Source organism: Ictidomys tridecemlineatus, chromosome 5 (assembly GCF_052094955.1).
Source record: "Ictidomys tridecemlineatus isolate mIctTri1 chromosome 5, mIctTri1.hap1, whole genome shotgun sequence".
Taxonomy (NCBI): domain Eukaryota; kingdom Metazoa; phylum Chordata; class Mammalia; order Rodentia; family Sciuridae; genus Ictidomys; species Ictidomys tridecemlineatus.
The window spans coordinates 109,586,235-109,602,858 of NC_135481.1; the positions used below are offsets into that span (position 1 = coordinate 109,586,235).

General features: G+C 34.2%; 1 protein-coding gene across 17 annotated transcripts in view; it reads right to left on the minus strand.

The window, feature by feature from the left end:
* The window catches only part of Eml5 (EMAP like 5), a 182,609-nt gene that overhangs the window by 115,142 nt on the left and 50,843 nt on the right, over positions 1–16,624 (minus strand). For 16 of the 17 annotated variants that reach the window (XR_013439198.1, XR_013439199.1, XR_013439200.1 and 13 more), the window contains 2 exons: positions 10,812–10,949; positions 537–793 (listed from right to left, as the gene is read on the minus strand). Coding sequence is in view for 14 of the 17 variants with exons in the window: in XM_078050668.1 (XP_077906794.1) it covers positions 537–793; positions 10,812–10,949 (395 nt within the window). In the remaining 3 variants the exon portion in view is untranslated. The remainder of the gene's footprint in view (positions 1–536; positions 794–10,811; positions 10,950–16,624) is intronic. The other variant, XM_078050671.1, reaches the window with a different exon arrangement.

The window sequence follows — 16,624 nt, forward strand, 5'->3', positions numbered from 1 at the left end:
TTTCCAGGGACTGGGAGAAGTGGTGGGGATGGGGAGATCTTGGCAAAGAGTACAAAGTTTCAGTTATACAGGATGAATAAATTCTACAGATTTAATGTATAGCATGTTGATTACAGTTAATAATATATTATTGCATAGTATACTTTAAATCTGCCAACAGATATGATATTAAATGCTCTTACCACAAACAAAAAAATGGTAACTCTGTGAAGTGATGAATACATTAATTAGCTTGATTGTGGAAAACATTTCACAAGGTACAGCATATGTACATAAGGACATCATACTGTACATTGTAAATATATACAACTTTTATATGTCAATTGTATCTCAATAATCCTCAGGGGAGGAATCCTAGAGAATTTCAACATAATGTGGTAGCCCTATAGAAAAGAAATGCTTGAAATGTTAGCTCAGTTCATCCTTTCATTTCCTATGCTCAAATGAAACTTACTTGCTGCTTCTTGTGAAATCCTAAAATATTTTATAGACACTAAAAATCTACAAACTATATATGTTTTACTAGAAAAATTTACCTGGCATCCTATAAAAAAGTCTTTTCCCATTTCCATCATTTGTCTGTAAATATCTACTATCTGAGGACCAGTCCAGATGAGTGATGAAACTAAGTGATCCAACACATTCACCAACTTTTTTATAACGCTGAGCAACTCCATAAATATCAGTTGAGCTGTCATTGCAGCCAACAGCAAGGTAAGTTCCATCTGGTGAATATTTTAACTCATGAATTGCTTCCTTCCTATCTTTAATATGTACAACTTCCGTCATATCTCTGTTAAAAAGAAAAAAAATGAGACCATGTGAACAATGTCACAGCAAAATTCTGTTTTCAAAAATGACCATAAGGCTGTACCAAATGTTTATAAACTATAAAATAAATGTAAATAAATACTATTAGTTCAGGAATAATTATTTTGGGGACAATAACTGTATGTCAGAAGTAGAGAAAAATGGGGCTGCGTTGTGGTTCAGTGATAGAGCACTTGCATAGCAAGCATGAAGCCCTGGGTTTAATCTTTAGAAGGGAGGGTGAGGAAGAGGGAGAGGGAGGGAGAAGAAGACAGGGAGAGAGGAAAAGAGAGAGAGAGAGAGAGAGAAAGGAAGAGGGACTGAATTTCAGTTCATAAATTATCTGTACATTGTTTAGAGATTCCTACTAAATCTGGAGCCATACAATAAAGGAAACAGCATTTTTATGATAAAAGTTCTTTGTAAATACTGAGTTCATAAAAAAACTTAGCTATAAACACTATAATTTTCAAATACATTTTTGTAATGAGCCAAATATGTAAAATTACATTCAGGAAATAAATAAAAAATATGAAAAGAATATGTTACTTCAGCAATATTTTTGAATATATATCTTTATATAGCCATCATTAGTTATTTTTACTTCAAGATCTCACTTTTTTAATAAAACAAATTCCTCTCTTAGGGATCATATCAACCAGTGAAGTTTAAATTTTCTTCAATGATGCCTTATAAATAAGTTTCAAAATAACCCAGGTATTGGTAACAGCCTTAAAAACAAATTTCCAAAGTTTTTAGAACTGGTGAAGAGGATGAGAGGCAGAGAGAGAGAAAAAGGGTAAATGATACTTCTAATTGGTTCCAGGAACTTTTCTTCTTATAAATTTTGCATCACATATCTGATATGCTCCATTTAGACAATTTTAGAAATAGAACTGTTTCTCAGTTTTTAAAGTTTCTAAATGGACAATTTAAAACAATCAAACTCAAATTTCTTTACTAATGCTGAATACTTACTTTGTTTTAGCATTAAGGATTCAAACTTAGCTTCTATGAAAGATAGATATGAAGTTATTATGATAAAAGGTGATAACTGTTCAAAAGGAATTTGTGAAGATACTGATAAAAGGGTTATAAAGAATAAAGAATAAGGCAGGAAGGAGCCAAGGAAGGGTGAAACCTAATATGAGCATAAAACCTGAGGAACTGGCAAAGTCTGAGAGAAGTTTTCTAGGAAGAAGATATAGCATGAGCTGAAGTTTGGAAGTATTCAAGTGTGTAGCACATTTGAAGAATAGTGGGTTAACGTAATGTGGATATAAATATAAACTGGCAAAGTAGAAAATGAAGGGATTAAAGAAATAAATTGAGGGAAACCTGTTACAGATCTGATATGTTGCCAAGGAGTTTGGATTTTAGCATGGTGTTAACCATATAAAGAAAGAGATAAAAATCAGCCCCTTAAGTGCAAAAAGGGAACCAAAACAAAACAAAGAAAAACCAGTGTATGTGACACAGAATGCCAGCAATTTACCAAAAATTCATTTCTCCATCTTCCTAGACTGAATTTCTCAGGTTCCTTTGCAGTTAGTCTAGCCACCATGAGATTTGAAAGGAAATCATGTGAACCATTTCAAAGTCATGCTTTTTTAGAAAGCAGACATACCCTCTTTAAACACCTTTGCCTGTCCTGCTGGCAAAATATAGATATGACAATGAATCCTAGGGACTGATAAAGCATAACACAATGAAAGGAGCCTAGGTCTTTGAGTTGCCTAGGAAAAGAAAGTCACTCATTGACTTCAGGCTGTTAAAAGTGCAAGAATTAATCTTCAGTTAAACCTCTGCCATTATACAGCTGGGACATGTAAATTATAGCAGTTAGTGATTGCCCTAACCAATAAATATTAAAAAGAGAAACAGAAAAAGAGCCCTAAGATAGACCAGATATTGTAATGTTTAAAGATTCTATACTTTAAAAAAAATTTCCTGGTGAAAAATCACTTTTGCCTAGACCTTATAACTTGCCAGGTCCTCTTCCTAAGCACAGACTCACATAACTGTCTCTATCTTTCCTAGACACTCCTTCAAGTTATAATTAAATCCATGCACCTTATTTCTCTTTGTTCACATCTATACATCCACTCTGTAGCTATATAGAGAACAATTTATGGTAAAGCATGATTTCTTTTAAGAAGAATGTCCAAGTTACTATTTGATACTTTTTACTTTTTATGCTTCCCTTATTAAAAATGTCATAATTTCCACAAACCTTAATTAAAATGTTTCTGAAAATTCTTGATAATGATTTCAGTACTTTTCAACCATATTTTTGTTCTAGAGACTTTTGTTACTATACCCCTTCCCTTATCTATTAAAGCATGAATGTACACACATAAAACAGCAGTGATGGAGAGAGAGAGATTCTGGTTGACGGATTGATTTTATAGTATATATTCTGTTGCTATGAATACAGAGTTTATGTAATTGTGAATTATATGACTACTGTCCCTTATAAAGAAGTTTCTCTAATTTAAAGAACAAAATGTTATTAGATAAAAGCTTGTTAATTAAAAGAATTCTGGGAGCTGGGGGCATATGTCAGGGATAGAGCACTTGTCTAGTGTGCACAAAGCTGGGTTTGATTCTTAGCACTGCAAAACAAAAACAAAGATTGGCAGCCATTATGAAGTCAAACAACAACAAGTGCTGGTGAGGATGTGGGGAAAAGGGTACACTTGTACATTGTTGGTGGGACTGCAAATTGGTGCGGCCAATTTGGAAAGCAGTATGGAGATTTCTTGGAAAGCTGAAAATGGAACCACCATTTGACCCAGCTATTCCCCTTCTTGGTCTATTCCCTAAAGACCTAAAAAGAGCATGCTACAGGGACACTGCTACATCGATGTTCATAGCAGCACAATTCACAATAGCAAGACTGTGGAACCAACCTGGATGCCCTTCAATAGATGAATGGATAAAAAAATGTGGCATTTATACACAATGTAGTATTACTCTGCATTAAAAAATGACAAAATCGTAGAATTTGCAGGGAAATGGATGGCATTAGAGCAGATTATGTTAAGTGAAGCTAGCCAATCCCTAAAAAACAAATGCCAAATGTTTTCTTTGATATAAGGAGAGTAACTAAGAACAGAGTAGGGAGGAAGAGCATGAGAAGAAGATTAACATTAAACAGGGATGAGAGGTGGGAGGGAAAGGGAGAGAGAAGGGAAATTGCATGGAAATGGAAGGAGACCCTCAGGGTTATACAAAATTACATACAAGAGGAAGTGAGGGGAAAGGGAAAAAAAACAAGGGGGAGAAATGAATTACAGTAGATGGGGTAGAGAGAGAAGAGGGGAGGGGAGAGGAGGGAGGGGAGGGGGGACAGTAGAGGATAGGAAAGGCAGCAGAATACAACAGACACTAGTATGGCAATATGTAAATCAGTGGATGTGTAACCGATGTGATTCTGCAATCTGTATACGGGGTAAAAATGGGAGTTCATAACCTACTTGAATCAAAGTGTGAAATATGATATATCAACAACTATGTAATGTTTTGAACAACCAACAATAAAAATTAAAAAAAATAAAACTGTTCTCCCCCAAAAAACAAAAAACAAAAACAAAACAAAAAATGTAATTTGGATGAAGACTTTTGGGGAAATAATAGGTGAATGCTGTGGTTTGTTTAAAAAAAAGATGGAGGTAAAAGTCTGGGAATACTTATGAATTAACATAATACATCATCAGGTAAAGATACACAGTGTTGATAAGGGAATATAACAAAATAATCATTCCTAGAAGAGGGAGTCTACAGTGACATTACCAAATGAAGTGGGGTAGAGATCCATGATGTCTAAACTTTATTCTGGGACTTAGCTCAGCAAAAGATAGAAACTGGGAGGTAATGGATCCATGGTCCAGCAGAGGTAACACTGTATGAAAGAGCTGATGACAAAATAAAGTATTCAAGTTCAATTTGAGAAAGCCATTGTAATTGTACTAACACAAGGGAGCTGTAGAATGAGTTGAGTCTGGTGAGGAAAGTAGAGGAAAAATCATGAAAGGCCTTGTGGGTCCTGTTCAGATTTTTGGCTTTAATTTGTGAGTTTAAACTAGGTTAGATGCTTTATGGAGATATGGCTTTGCCTTGGTATATCATCTTATACCCTAATTTAAGAACAGTATGTTATAAATAGGTGTATAGCTTAATGATAGAGCTCTTTTTAATTTTTTATTGTTCTAATTAGTTATACATTACAGTAGAAAGCATTTCAACTCACTGTACACAAATGGAGCACAACTTCTCATTTATGACTGTACATGATGCAGAGATACACCATTCATGCACTTGTACATGTACACAGGGTAATCATCTTCATCTCATTCCACCATTCTTTCCACCCTCATACCCCCTCCCCTCTCCTCTCTTCACTCCCCTCTCTTCAATTCCAAGTTCCTCCATTCTTCCCTACTTAGCCACACATCCCGAATATGTTTCAACAACCTCATATCAGAGGAAACATTTGGCCTTTGTTTTTTGGGGATTGGCTTATTTCACTTAGCATGATATTCTCCAGCTAAATCCATTTACCTGCAAATGCCATAATTTCATTCTTCTTTAAGACTGAGTAATATTCCATTGTGTATGTGTGTATGTGTGTATATATATATCACAGTTTCTTTTTTTCCCTTGTTACTCCTTTTAATGTTAGGCATCAAAAGAATTTTAATATTTGCCTATACATTTAAGAATGTCATAGCACAGATGGATTATTTCCTAATTATTCACAAGTTTATGTAATATATGCAGTTTGTGTAATATTTCCAATTGAAAACTCTCAGTGAGACAAAACAACAGTTCATTTTAAGAAATTATTCAAATTAAAGCATAATTTAATTATTTTTCTTTGTTAAAATACATATGTAACACAGAACTTCCAAAAAACATATAGCTAGGTCTAAGATGAAAATAAATACAGCATCAACTGTGAACAGTGACTGGTATGTGTAAGTCATTGGTAGCCAATCATTTCAGTCTATAGATTTATAGATTCTTGAGTTTTTAAAATTTTTAATTGCTTTTATTTTTTTAAATACATGACAGCAGAATGCATCACAATTCTTTTTACACATATAGAACACAATGTTTCATATATGTGTTTGTATATAAAGTATGTTCACACCAACTCATGTCTTCCTACATGTACTTTGGATAATGAAGTCCATCACATTCCACATTCCATCATTGCTAATCCCCTGCCCCTTCCCTTCCCCCCACTGCCCTATCTAGAATTCATCTATTCCTTCAATGCTCCCTCTCCCTACCCCACTATGAGTCAGTCACCTTATATCAGAGAAAACATTCAGCATTTTTTTTGGGGGGGGAGATTAGCTAACTTCAATTAGCATTATCTTCTCCAATGCCATCCATTTACCTGCAAATGCTATGATTTTATTCTCTTTTATTGCTAAGCAATATTCCATTGTGTATATATGCCAATTTTTTAATCCATTCATCTACTGAAGGGCATCTAGGTTGGTTCCACAGTTTAGTTATTGTGAATTGTGCTGCTATAAACATTGATGTGGATGTGTCCCTGTAGTATGCTGTTTTTAAGTCCTTTGGGTATTGACCGAGGAGAGGGATAGCTGGGTCAAATGGTGGTTCTATTCCAAGTTTTCCAAGGAATCTCCATACTGCTTTCCATATTGGCTGCACCAGTTTGCAGTCCCATCAGTAATATATGAGTGTGCCTTTTTCCCTACATCCTCAACAACACTTATTGTTGTTTGTCTTTATAATAGTTGCCATTCTGACTGGAATGAAATGGTATCTTAGAGTAGTTTTGATTTGCATTTCTCTAATTGCTAGAGATGATGAACATTTTTTCATATATTTGTTTATTGATTGAACATCCTCTTCTGAGAAGTGTCTGCTCATGTCCTTGGCCCATTTATTGATACTACAGTTTCTTTATCCATTTGTCTGTTGAAGGGCACCTAAGATGGTTCCATAGTTTGGCTATTGTGAGTTGAGCTGCTATAAACATTCATGTGGCTGCATCACTGCAGTATGCTTATTTTAAGTCCTTTGGGTATAAACTGAGGAGTGGGATAGTTGGGTCAAATGGTAGTATCATTCCAAGTTTTCTGAGGAATCTCCAAACTGCTTTCCAGAGTGGTTGTACCAATTTGCAATGTATGAGTGTACCTTTTCTCCCCAATCCTCACCAATATTTATTGTTGCTTGTATTCTTGATAATTGCCATTCTGACTGGAGTGAGATGAAAATCTTATTGTAGTTTTGATTTGCATCTCTCTGTTAGAGAAGTTGAACATTTTTTTCATATATTTGTTTATCGATTATATGTCTTGTGAGAAGTGTCTGTTCAGTTTTTCAGCCTCTTTAGTGACTGCATTATTTGTTTTCTGATGTTAAGTTTTTTGAGTTCTTTATATATCCTGGAGATTAATGCTTTATCTGATGTGCATGTGGTAAAGATTTTCTCTTATTCTGTAGGCTCTCTCTTCGCATTATTGTTTCCTTTGCTGAGAAGAAGCTTTTTCGTTTGAATCCATCCTACTTATTGATTCTTGATTTTATTTCTTGCAATTTAAGAGTCTTGTTAAAGAAGTCAGGTTCTAAGCTGACATGATGAAGATTTGGGCCTACTTCTTCTTCCATTAGGTGTAGGGTCTCTGGTCTAACTTTGCACAAAACTCAACTCAATGATAGAGCTCTTTAAAAAAAAAAAAAATATATATATATATATATATATATATTTAGTTGTAGATGGACATGATACATTTATTTTATTTGTTTTTATTTTTATGTGGTACCAGCGATTGAACCCAGTGCCTCACACATTCTAGGTAAGCGCTCTACCACTGAGCCACAACCACAGCCCCGATAGAGCTCTTAACTAGCATGCATTCCCTTTCTAGCATTACAAAGGAAGAAAATCAGTATGTCAGATTCTAATCTATTCTATATTTCTCCAATCATAACATAAATATTCCTGTGAGTACAGCTGTATTCATGAATCCTGCTTTATCAAATGGAGAATAAAAAGCAAACCAAGCATAATGACTTGGTAAATTTAGGATTTTGTGAGTTACTATTCTGTGGTTAAGGCATTTAACAGTTAAAATAAGCATCCCAAGGATCGTGATAGCAATATTGGATTCAGTTGTGAAACTACAACCTTAATTAGAGATAAGAACGTATTCACCCAGTTTGCTGCATACAATAACTGAAAGGACAAGAAAATGTGTAACTGAAAGGGCAATTAATGTATAAATTATTAAAAATCACTACTTTTTAAGCATACCATAGCTTATCAGCTATATTATAGGAATTCTAATTTTTATATACATTTTAAATTCTTGTAAAGCTTCTATAATTTAGCATTCCACTCCAATTCCAATACTTCTAATACTTTTAAGTTATTTCAAAATAAGGAAAAATAAAGTTGATCACAGATATTACTCATAGTGTCCAGTATTTCTATTTATGATTTCTAACTTGAAAGACTAAATACAAGCCTCCAAATAAATTAACCAATGAGAAGAAGAATAAATGTCTTAGATGATTATAGTCAGAAAGATTCTAGAATTAATGATCAAATCAATTTCAAACTTAGAACTGAGAACCTAACAGGAAAGTTTCATAGTCTTTTTTGGGGGGGAGAGAAGTACAGGTGATTAAACTCAGGGGCACTCAACCACTGAGCCACATTCCCAACCCTATTTTGTATTTTATTTAGAGACAAGGTCTCAATGAGTTGCTTAGAGCTTCACTTTTGCTGAGACTGGCTCTGAACTTGAGATCTTCCTGCCTTAGTCTCCTAGGCTGCCTGGATTACAGGCCTGTGCCACCGTGCCTGGCCTCATAGTCTTTTATCTCAGTTTAAGAAGCTATTTTGATATGATAAAATAAGGCAACACACCAGTTGCAGTTGTGCATTCCTGTAATCCCAGTGACTCAGGAGGCTGAGGCAGGAGGACTATGAGTTCAAAGACAGTGTTGGCAACTTAGCAAGGCCTTAAGCAACTCAGTGAGACTCTGTCTCTAATAAAACATAAAAAAGATCTGGGGGTCTGGCTCGGTGATTAAGAGCCCCTGGGTTCAATCCCTGGTACCAAAAAAAAAAAAAAAAAGCAACATGAGATATTTATAGGGATATGGGGAAAAGTACTAATTAACATTTAAATTTTATATACTTAAATTGCAGTTTAAAAACCTAGTTTAAAAATTCCACTTATCAAAGGTACCTAGAATAGTCATGTTCTATCTTTCTTAGAGACATAAAACTGAGTGGTGGTTGTTAAGAGACTCGGAGGAGGAGAAGATGAAGTGTTGTTGTTTATGAGTTTCTGTCTGGAAATGTTCCAGGACAACCCAGTATGTGTATGAGAACAGGCACCAAGGTGCAGTGAAGCTGAAGAAAGAGAGGCAGACAGATCTAGGATTGCACAGAGTGTGATTTATTGGGGGACTTAGTCACAGAAACATGGTCCTAGGCAGCAGCAAAACAAAATAGATCCTGCAATTTGGGCCAGAAAGAGAGGCACATACATTGTTTAGAACAAAAATTACTTCATCCAAGCCAGAATGTACCTGTTTATCCTAAGCTAATACCAAAGAGCAAGGCACACTTCTGGTGCCAGGGTTTGATTTTCAAGCTCCACACATAACATTCTATAGGTTTTGTCTATTTATAGTATGCTGATAAATTATGCAGGAAACATCAGCTCAGATTACCCTGGAGGCAATCATGACAATTATAATTGGGGGTGACTGAAGTTATGTCACGATGAATCCGACAGAAAGAAGAAACATTTTAGAGATGGATGATGGCAATAGTAGCATAATGTGATGTTCTTAATGCCACTGAATCACACATTTTAAAAATGTCTGAAAGTTAAATTTAAATTATGTATATTTTACCACAATAAAAATAATTTGAAAGAAAAATTGTAGCATGTCTCATTGTAAAATCTATTGCAGAAAGAGGAATCAGCATACATAGAAGCTCAGATGTATAAAAGAACACGATATATCTGAAGAAATGAAAGAAGTTTTGTACAGATGAAGGAAAGAGTCCGAGATGTAGAGAAAAAGGCTGAAGACAGAGGCAAAATCATGTTAAGGACTAGAAACTTCATTCTAAGGACAGCACAAAGTCTTTCACATACTTTGGAGAGACGAAGAATGTAAACAAATGTGTTTTAAAAGGAATCCTATCACTGTAGAGGGAATAAAGGTCTAGAGGGAAGAAAAACAAGAGGTGAAGAGACCAGCCAAGAGGCTATTCCACCAACTCTGTTCAGAGATGACATAAGGGCACAATGGTGAGAATGGAAAGAAGATTAATATGAAGACTATTCAGAAACAGATTCTCTAGAATAAGAAAGGCAAAGAAAAGTGAACTAATGGTTTCTGAATTGTATAGCTGGGTAGAAGATCATTGAACTAGCACAGAAAGATTTCATAAAGACTTATCCTTGCCAACATATGTGTATCTAGGGGAATTTTTCTTATGTCTACATAAAATTCAAATTAAATGTATCTGCCTATAATTCAATACAACATGTAAAATGCTTTAACAAATTATTTAAAATTTCTAATTATCCAACGAAGAGCATTTTTTTTTCTGGACCATAAAGCTGTAAGTAACAACAACAACAAAAACCATTCACCCATTCTCAGAGCCTCCGGGTTGTTCAATGGTAGGGAATCATTATTGAAAATCAATACTACCAAAGAAAGAAAGAAGTCAAGACCCAAACTTTATAGCTCAAAATTTCAGCCAAAAATCTGTTAAGCATTCTTAACCTCCCAAAGATTTTCAATTTATTTAGTTTTCTGACAAATTTTTTTATAAATATATTTTATATTTAATGAAACTAATATCTGAAACATATGTTAACAAGAAGTATGAAAGAAAGGATAAATAAAATCAATGTAAAATATTCTCTCTCAACGAACACAAAATTACTGTTTCCATTTCTGCTCTAATACCATACCTTACTCTAAGAACAGTAAATGAGCCATCCTTCATTCCAAGGGCAAGATGGATTCCATCTACGTTTACAGCTGCACAACGAATTGGTTCCTCCATATTACATCTTGCTATTAATGCATGATCTACTAGGCTCCAAATCCTGTAACATTTGATTTAAAATTTAAAATAGTAGTTAATTAATGTGTACTTTAAAATAATGATAGACTATGAAAAAATTTGGTTAAAATAATCATCTCACTTTAAGTAATATGAATCTAGATTTTTCTTTGTGTGTGTGTGGGGGAGCTGGTGATGGCTAACCCAAGCCTTGTGCATGCTAAGCAAGCACTCAACCATTGAGTCACATCCACCAGCTCTCTAGATATTTCAATTGTCTTTGCTTTGTGCAAGGAATTCTTACTGTGAAAACAGGAATATTGTTCATGCTTAAAATGACAGAGGTTGATAGAATTTTTTGTTCTTAAAAAATGATATTAATTTGTCCTAATCATTCATTTTAGGTAGATGAATTGTAAATGACCAAAAATAACCAACTCACTCTCTCTGTATATAAAGATGTCTATACATAACCTTAAATTGCATATATAGCCTTTTAAATTTAAGTGCAACACTTAAAAATATTCAATTCAAAATCTGTTTCAGACTACATGGTAGAAATCAACAAAGAAAAAGGTATTGTTTGAAAAATGAGGACTATACTTTCAAAAGACAAAATACTAATCCAAAATACTAATGAAAATTAGTTAATTTTTTAAATAAGTCATAATAAAATTTTTCACATCAAAATTTGTGGAATACAGCTAGAATAGTAATGAGGAGAATGTTTAGGAGTTTTAACTGCATATATTATGAAACAAAGGCTACAACTTAACGAATAGGCATCTACCCCAAAAGGTCTGAAAAATATCACTAAAACTAAATAGTTTTTAAAAAGTTTTTATAGCAGTATTCTTTTTAAAAATGTGTTGTTTAAATAAAAAATTATTTTTCTACATTATTTTAATAACCAATTCCAATAATTGGTCTGCATTTTCCTCTGAATTTCTCTACATATATAATCATATTGCTCATAATGACATTTGTTTCTTCCTTTCTAATTCCTCTGCCTTCCTCCTTCCTATCTCTCCATTTCCCTCAACCTGTCATCTTCCTTCTCTATTTGAACTTACTGTGCTGATGCAGACATCTAGTCCATAGCTGAATGGAATAGTGAAAGTGGGCACCATTGTCTTTTTTCTGACTTCAAAGTTAAAGTTTCAATGTTTTATCATTAAGTACTGTATTTGCTGCAGAATTCCTACTCTCTTACCACAGATGTCAGCAAACCACAGCCTGTGGAACAAACCAGGCTGCCTTTACCTATTTTTGCATAGTCTGAGATCTAAGAATGGATTTTACATTTTTAATGATTAAAAAAAATTTTAAAAGATAAAATTCTGAAACATAAGAAAATATATAAAACTTACATTTACAGTGCCTATAAATAAAGTCTTATAGAAACAGTCATGATCAGTTATTTACATATTGTCTATGACTATATCAGTTATTTACATATTGTCTATCTTATAGAAACAGTCTTATAGAAACAGTCATGATCAGTTATTTATATATTGTCTATGACTATATCAGTTATTTACATATTGTCTATCACTACAGAGGCAGATTGTAGATGTTGCAAAAAAAGAAAGACACATCACTTTGTACTACTTGGTGCACTACAAATTGCAGGTACAATCATAACTTAAAAGAATTTCAAGTGCAATGTCTACTACATGGCAACATTTTATTATTTTTATTACCATAGTGCACATCTATCATGTTGAGACAAGTGGAAAGAATGTAATTTTGAATGTTGCATTTCTTTAAAAAAAGTTTAGTTGTAGATGGACACCTTTATTTGACTGGTTGACAATAGTTGATTTTTATGTGGTGCTGAGACTGGAACCCAGTCCCCCACACGTGCCAGGCAAGTACCCCACCACTGAGCTACATCTCCAGCCCCTGAATGTTGCATTTTTAAGGAACAATGGATTACAAATGATAATGTTGATTAGATAGCAAAGCACTGTGTTTATTATGTAATTTTATAAGTAATAGTGTTTATTATGTTACACTATAGCTGTTAGAAGCAAACAAATTAATATTACCAGATTGAACACTCATCATAATACTTTCAACTAATGGGAAAACAATAGTCAAAATAGTATAAAATTTAGAATAAAATCTCTCATCAGAAAGAATTTCTTTGCAAATCTAAAATTTGAAATGAGGTCCCCACAAAAGTTAAGTTTCAAATAATGGCTTATTTGTTAGTCAAGAAAGGAAAGCTGTTCATTAGTGATGAGTGAAGTAAATAATTGTGGGATGCAGCAGCAGAAGAAGAATTGTGTCCAGAGAAAATACAGTAAGTGAAAATTTAGCCTTTTTTTTTCACAAGAATAGTAGCTCAAAGGGTTAAGAATACAGGGAATGTGTCAATAATTAATTTAAAAACTGAATAGTTTTTCCTTGAATCTGGATAAGTTAACAGATGTTACCAATTTTTCCCACTTGTTTATTTGAGAAGTCAATGCCAAGCTTAATATGACTAAAGAATTATTAGCTACTATGAATAGTCTGCATAGAACTATGGGCAAGAATATTTTCAAAAACACTGAGAAAACATTAATTCAATACAACCTAAACTGGAATCTACTAAAAGGAATTGTAGTTGATGGTGGTAAAAATATGGAAAAAAATGGCTTAAATAAATTCATGAAGATTCTGAAAATATAAAGTATTTAAAGTTTGTGGTTATATACTATATTATTCTTCAGCAGATACATTGCAAGAAAAAAAAACTTTTAAAAAACTCTTCCATGTGTTTTTGTACCAAAAGTGTTAATGGTAAACTTCACTTGCTCTTGTAGATATGTTTTTAGTGCTATGAATTTTCCTCAAAAATAGAAGCTGAAAAATCCTCACTTACACTACCACATAGCTGTTTGATGGCTTAGCAGTGATAATGTTAGATAGATAGTTTAGCCATGAGCAGGTAATAGGAAGAAGGACAATGAAGGGTTGTAACTTAGAGGGAGGAAATCAGACAGGTGCAGCAGAAGGTCCATGAATTATAGGACTGGGTATTACAGGGAACCTTCTCAAAGCAGACAAGCATCTAGAAAATGGGAAGTGGTATGCCAAACCTCCTCCAGCCATAGTTTATTATAACTGTTAAGCAAACTATGTTTCAAGATATATCATACCTATTCATCATGACCAGATCTTCATGACCCCCCCACTCCTTGTCAAAGGTTATCACTAAAATCATGTCACACCTACCCCTGTGACTAGGTCATCACAACCCTCACAAAATAAACTTTCTGAGGGCTAAACAAAGGGGTAATATAACACTTAAGAGGGTATAAGAGAATAAAATCAGAACAAAGGGACACAAAGTATTTAAAAATCTCAATTCTTGTCCTCCCTGGAAGTGGTCCCTTTAGTGCCTGTGAACATCTGTACTCTCACCCTCTCTAATAAACTCCTGCTTGTTCCTGTGTGATTCTCATGAGATTATTTCTGAGGATCCCAAGAACTGGTGACATGAACCCCCATGGCTACTTCAGCTCCACAGGTGATTCTCTTTATTTTTATTTATTCTTTTTACTTTTTTGATAGCTTAAGTAACACACCAGTAAAACAAAATCAATAACATCTGTGTAGAGAACCAGGGATTTAATTGTAAACTTTGATAATGTTCTGTATCAAGAACAAGAGGAGTGTTTTTCCTCCTTTACTTGTGTCTTAGTTTGGGCCTCAGTAACAAGACTACTATAGTCTGGGTGGCTTAAACAATCACCCAGAAGTTCTATGGCCTGGGAAGTCCACAGTCAAGGTGCTAGCAGGTTCATTGTCAGGTGAGGGCCTACAACCTGGCTGCCTTCTTGTGACATCTGTAATGGGCACCTTTAAAATTGGGAATCTGAAGTACCCAGACACTGACTTGACATTTTGTCCTAATATGTTGTTTTTTCCTTCCCAGTTCATATCAAGCCCCCAAAATCCAGAGCTAAGGGATGGGCAGAACCAGACTTCCTATGCATATGCATACCTTTTGCCTCTCCCTTTTCATTCTCTCCCTATATTATCCTAAAACTGTTGTCAGTACAGGGAATACAAATTTCTAGAGCAGTTGTTTTGCTGGTTTTTAGACAAACCAAAAATAAATTCATTTCTTGTTTCATCGTCATTTTTCTGTATGCTAATTATATGTGGCCAGTGGCTGAAACTGGTCTGTTGGGACTTCCAGAGTCAAGCCTCTGGCTGGAGTCCCTGGGTTAAAAAAAAAAAATTACAATAAAATTTTACTGTTACGTCTCAGACCCAAAACTAAAATTTTTCTAAACCAAAGAACTGCTCTCAAAAGAATTGTTCTCAAGTTGGTTATGAACTCCCATTTTTACCCCAAATACAGATTGCAGAATCACATCTGTTACACATCCACATTTTTACATAATGCCCTATTAGTAATTGTTGTATTCTGCTACCTTTCCTATATTCAACTTGAATCTAATGTATGAAACATGATATGTCAAGAGCTTTGTAATGTTTTGAACAACCAATAAAAAAAAAATTGTTCTCAAGCACAATTATAAAACACTGAACAGCTTTAAAAATTAGCTTTTGATGCAGACTTGATATTGTTTTTTAATAAATTCAACACAATTATAACACAAGAGCAGTACTTACATGTGAAACTTCTGTGCTAAAGTAATTTGGATAACAAATAATGCTATGTAAATAATAATTAGCATCAAAAGTTAAAACAAGAAGTGAGATCTCCATTCCCACACAAATCTGTATCTGCTATAAACAGACAGACAGACAGACAGATAGATTAAATATGCTTAATCTATAGTTCTGGCAATGCATATAAGACTACCCTCTTATATACATTTCATTTCTTGTTTCATCATCATTTTTCTCTTTGTTAATTAGATGTGGCCAGTGGCTGAAACCGGTCTGTTGGGACTCCCAGAGTCAAGCCTCTGGCTGAGGTCCCTAGGTAAAAAGAAAAAAAAATTACAATAAAATTTTACTGTACTCAAGATCTCAAGAGAAAGTACTACAAGAGAAAGCCATAAACAAAGTTCAAGTTTATGCAAGTGAAAAAATGCCCTCAGGGCAAAAGTGACTTTGGCTCTTTGATGCTCCTAAATTTTCATTTTGTTTTATAAAATGTTTGAACAGTTCCTTACTATCTTGCCAGTTTTTTAAAGCCTTCCAAGGCAATTTACACTTTAATGAGCATCTCTGGTGGTTTTCATTAGAAGAATCCTTTCCAAACAAATTGTCACCAATAATAGAAACAGAAATATGAACAATTACTTTCTAAAGGACCAATTGCCCTTTTTTCAGCAACTATACAGCAGTTGGTAATAGCAGTTCCATAAGGAAAGAAACTATTAAAACAGTTCCTGGGGACTGGGATTGTGGCTCAGCGGTAGAGGGCTCACCTCAAACGTGCAAGACCCTGGGTTCAATCCTCAGTACCACATAAAAATAAATAAGTGAAATAAAGGTATTGTGTTCAACTATAATTAAAAAATAAATATTTAAAAAGAAATAGTTCCTAGCAAAGCACACGGATAAAGGGCAGCCCATATAGCAAGTTTCAACAGAGCTATGGCACCTTCCATCCCCATAAAATAGACTAGCATAATGAGAGTAAATGGCATGGCTGAGTAGTATATTGTAAAGACACAATAGTAGTTACCAATAATTAGTCTGGATGCCCACTCCACCATTTAAACGAAAGAAAACTTTACACAC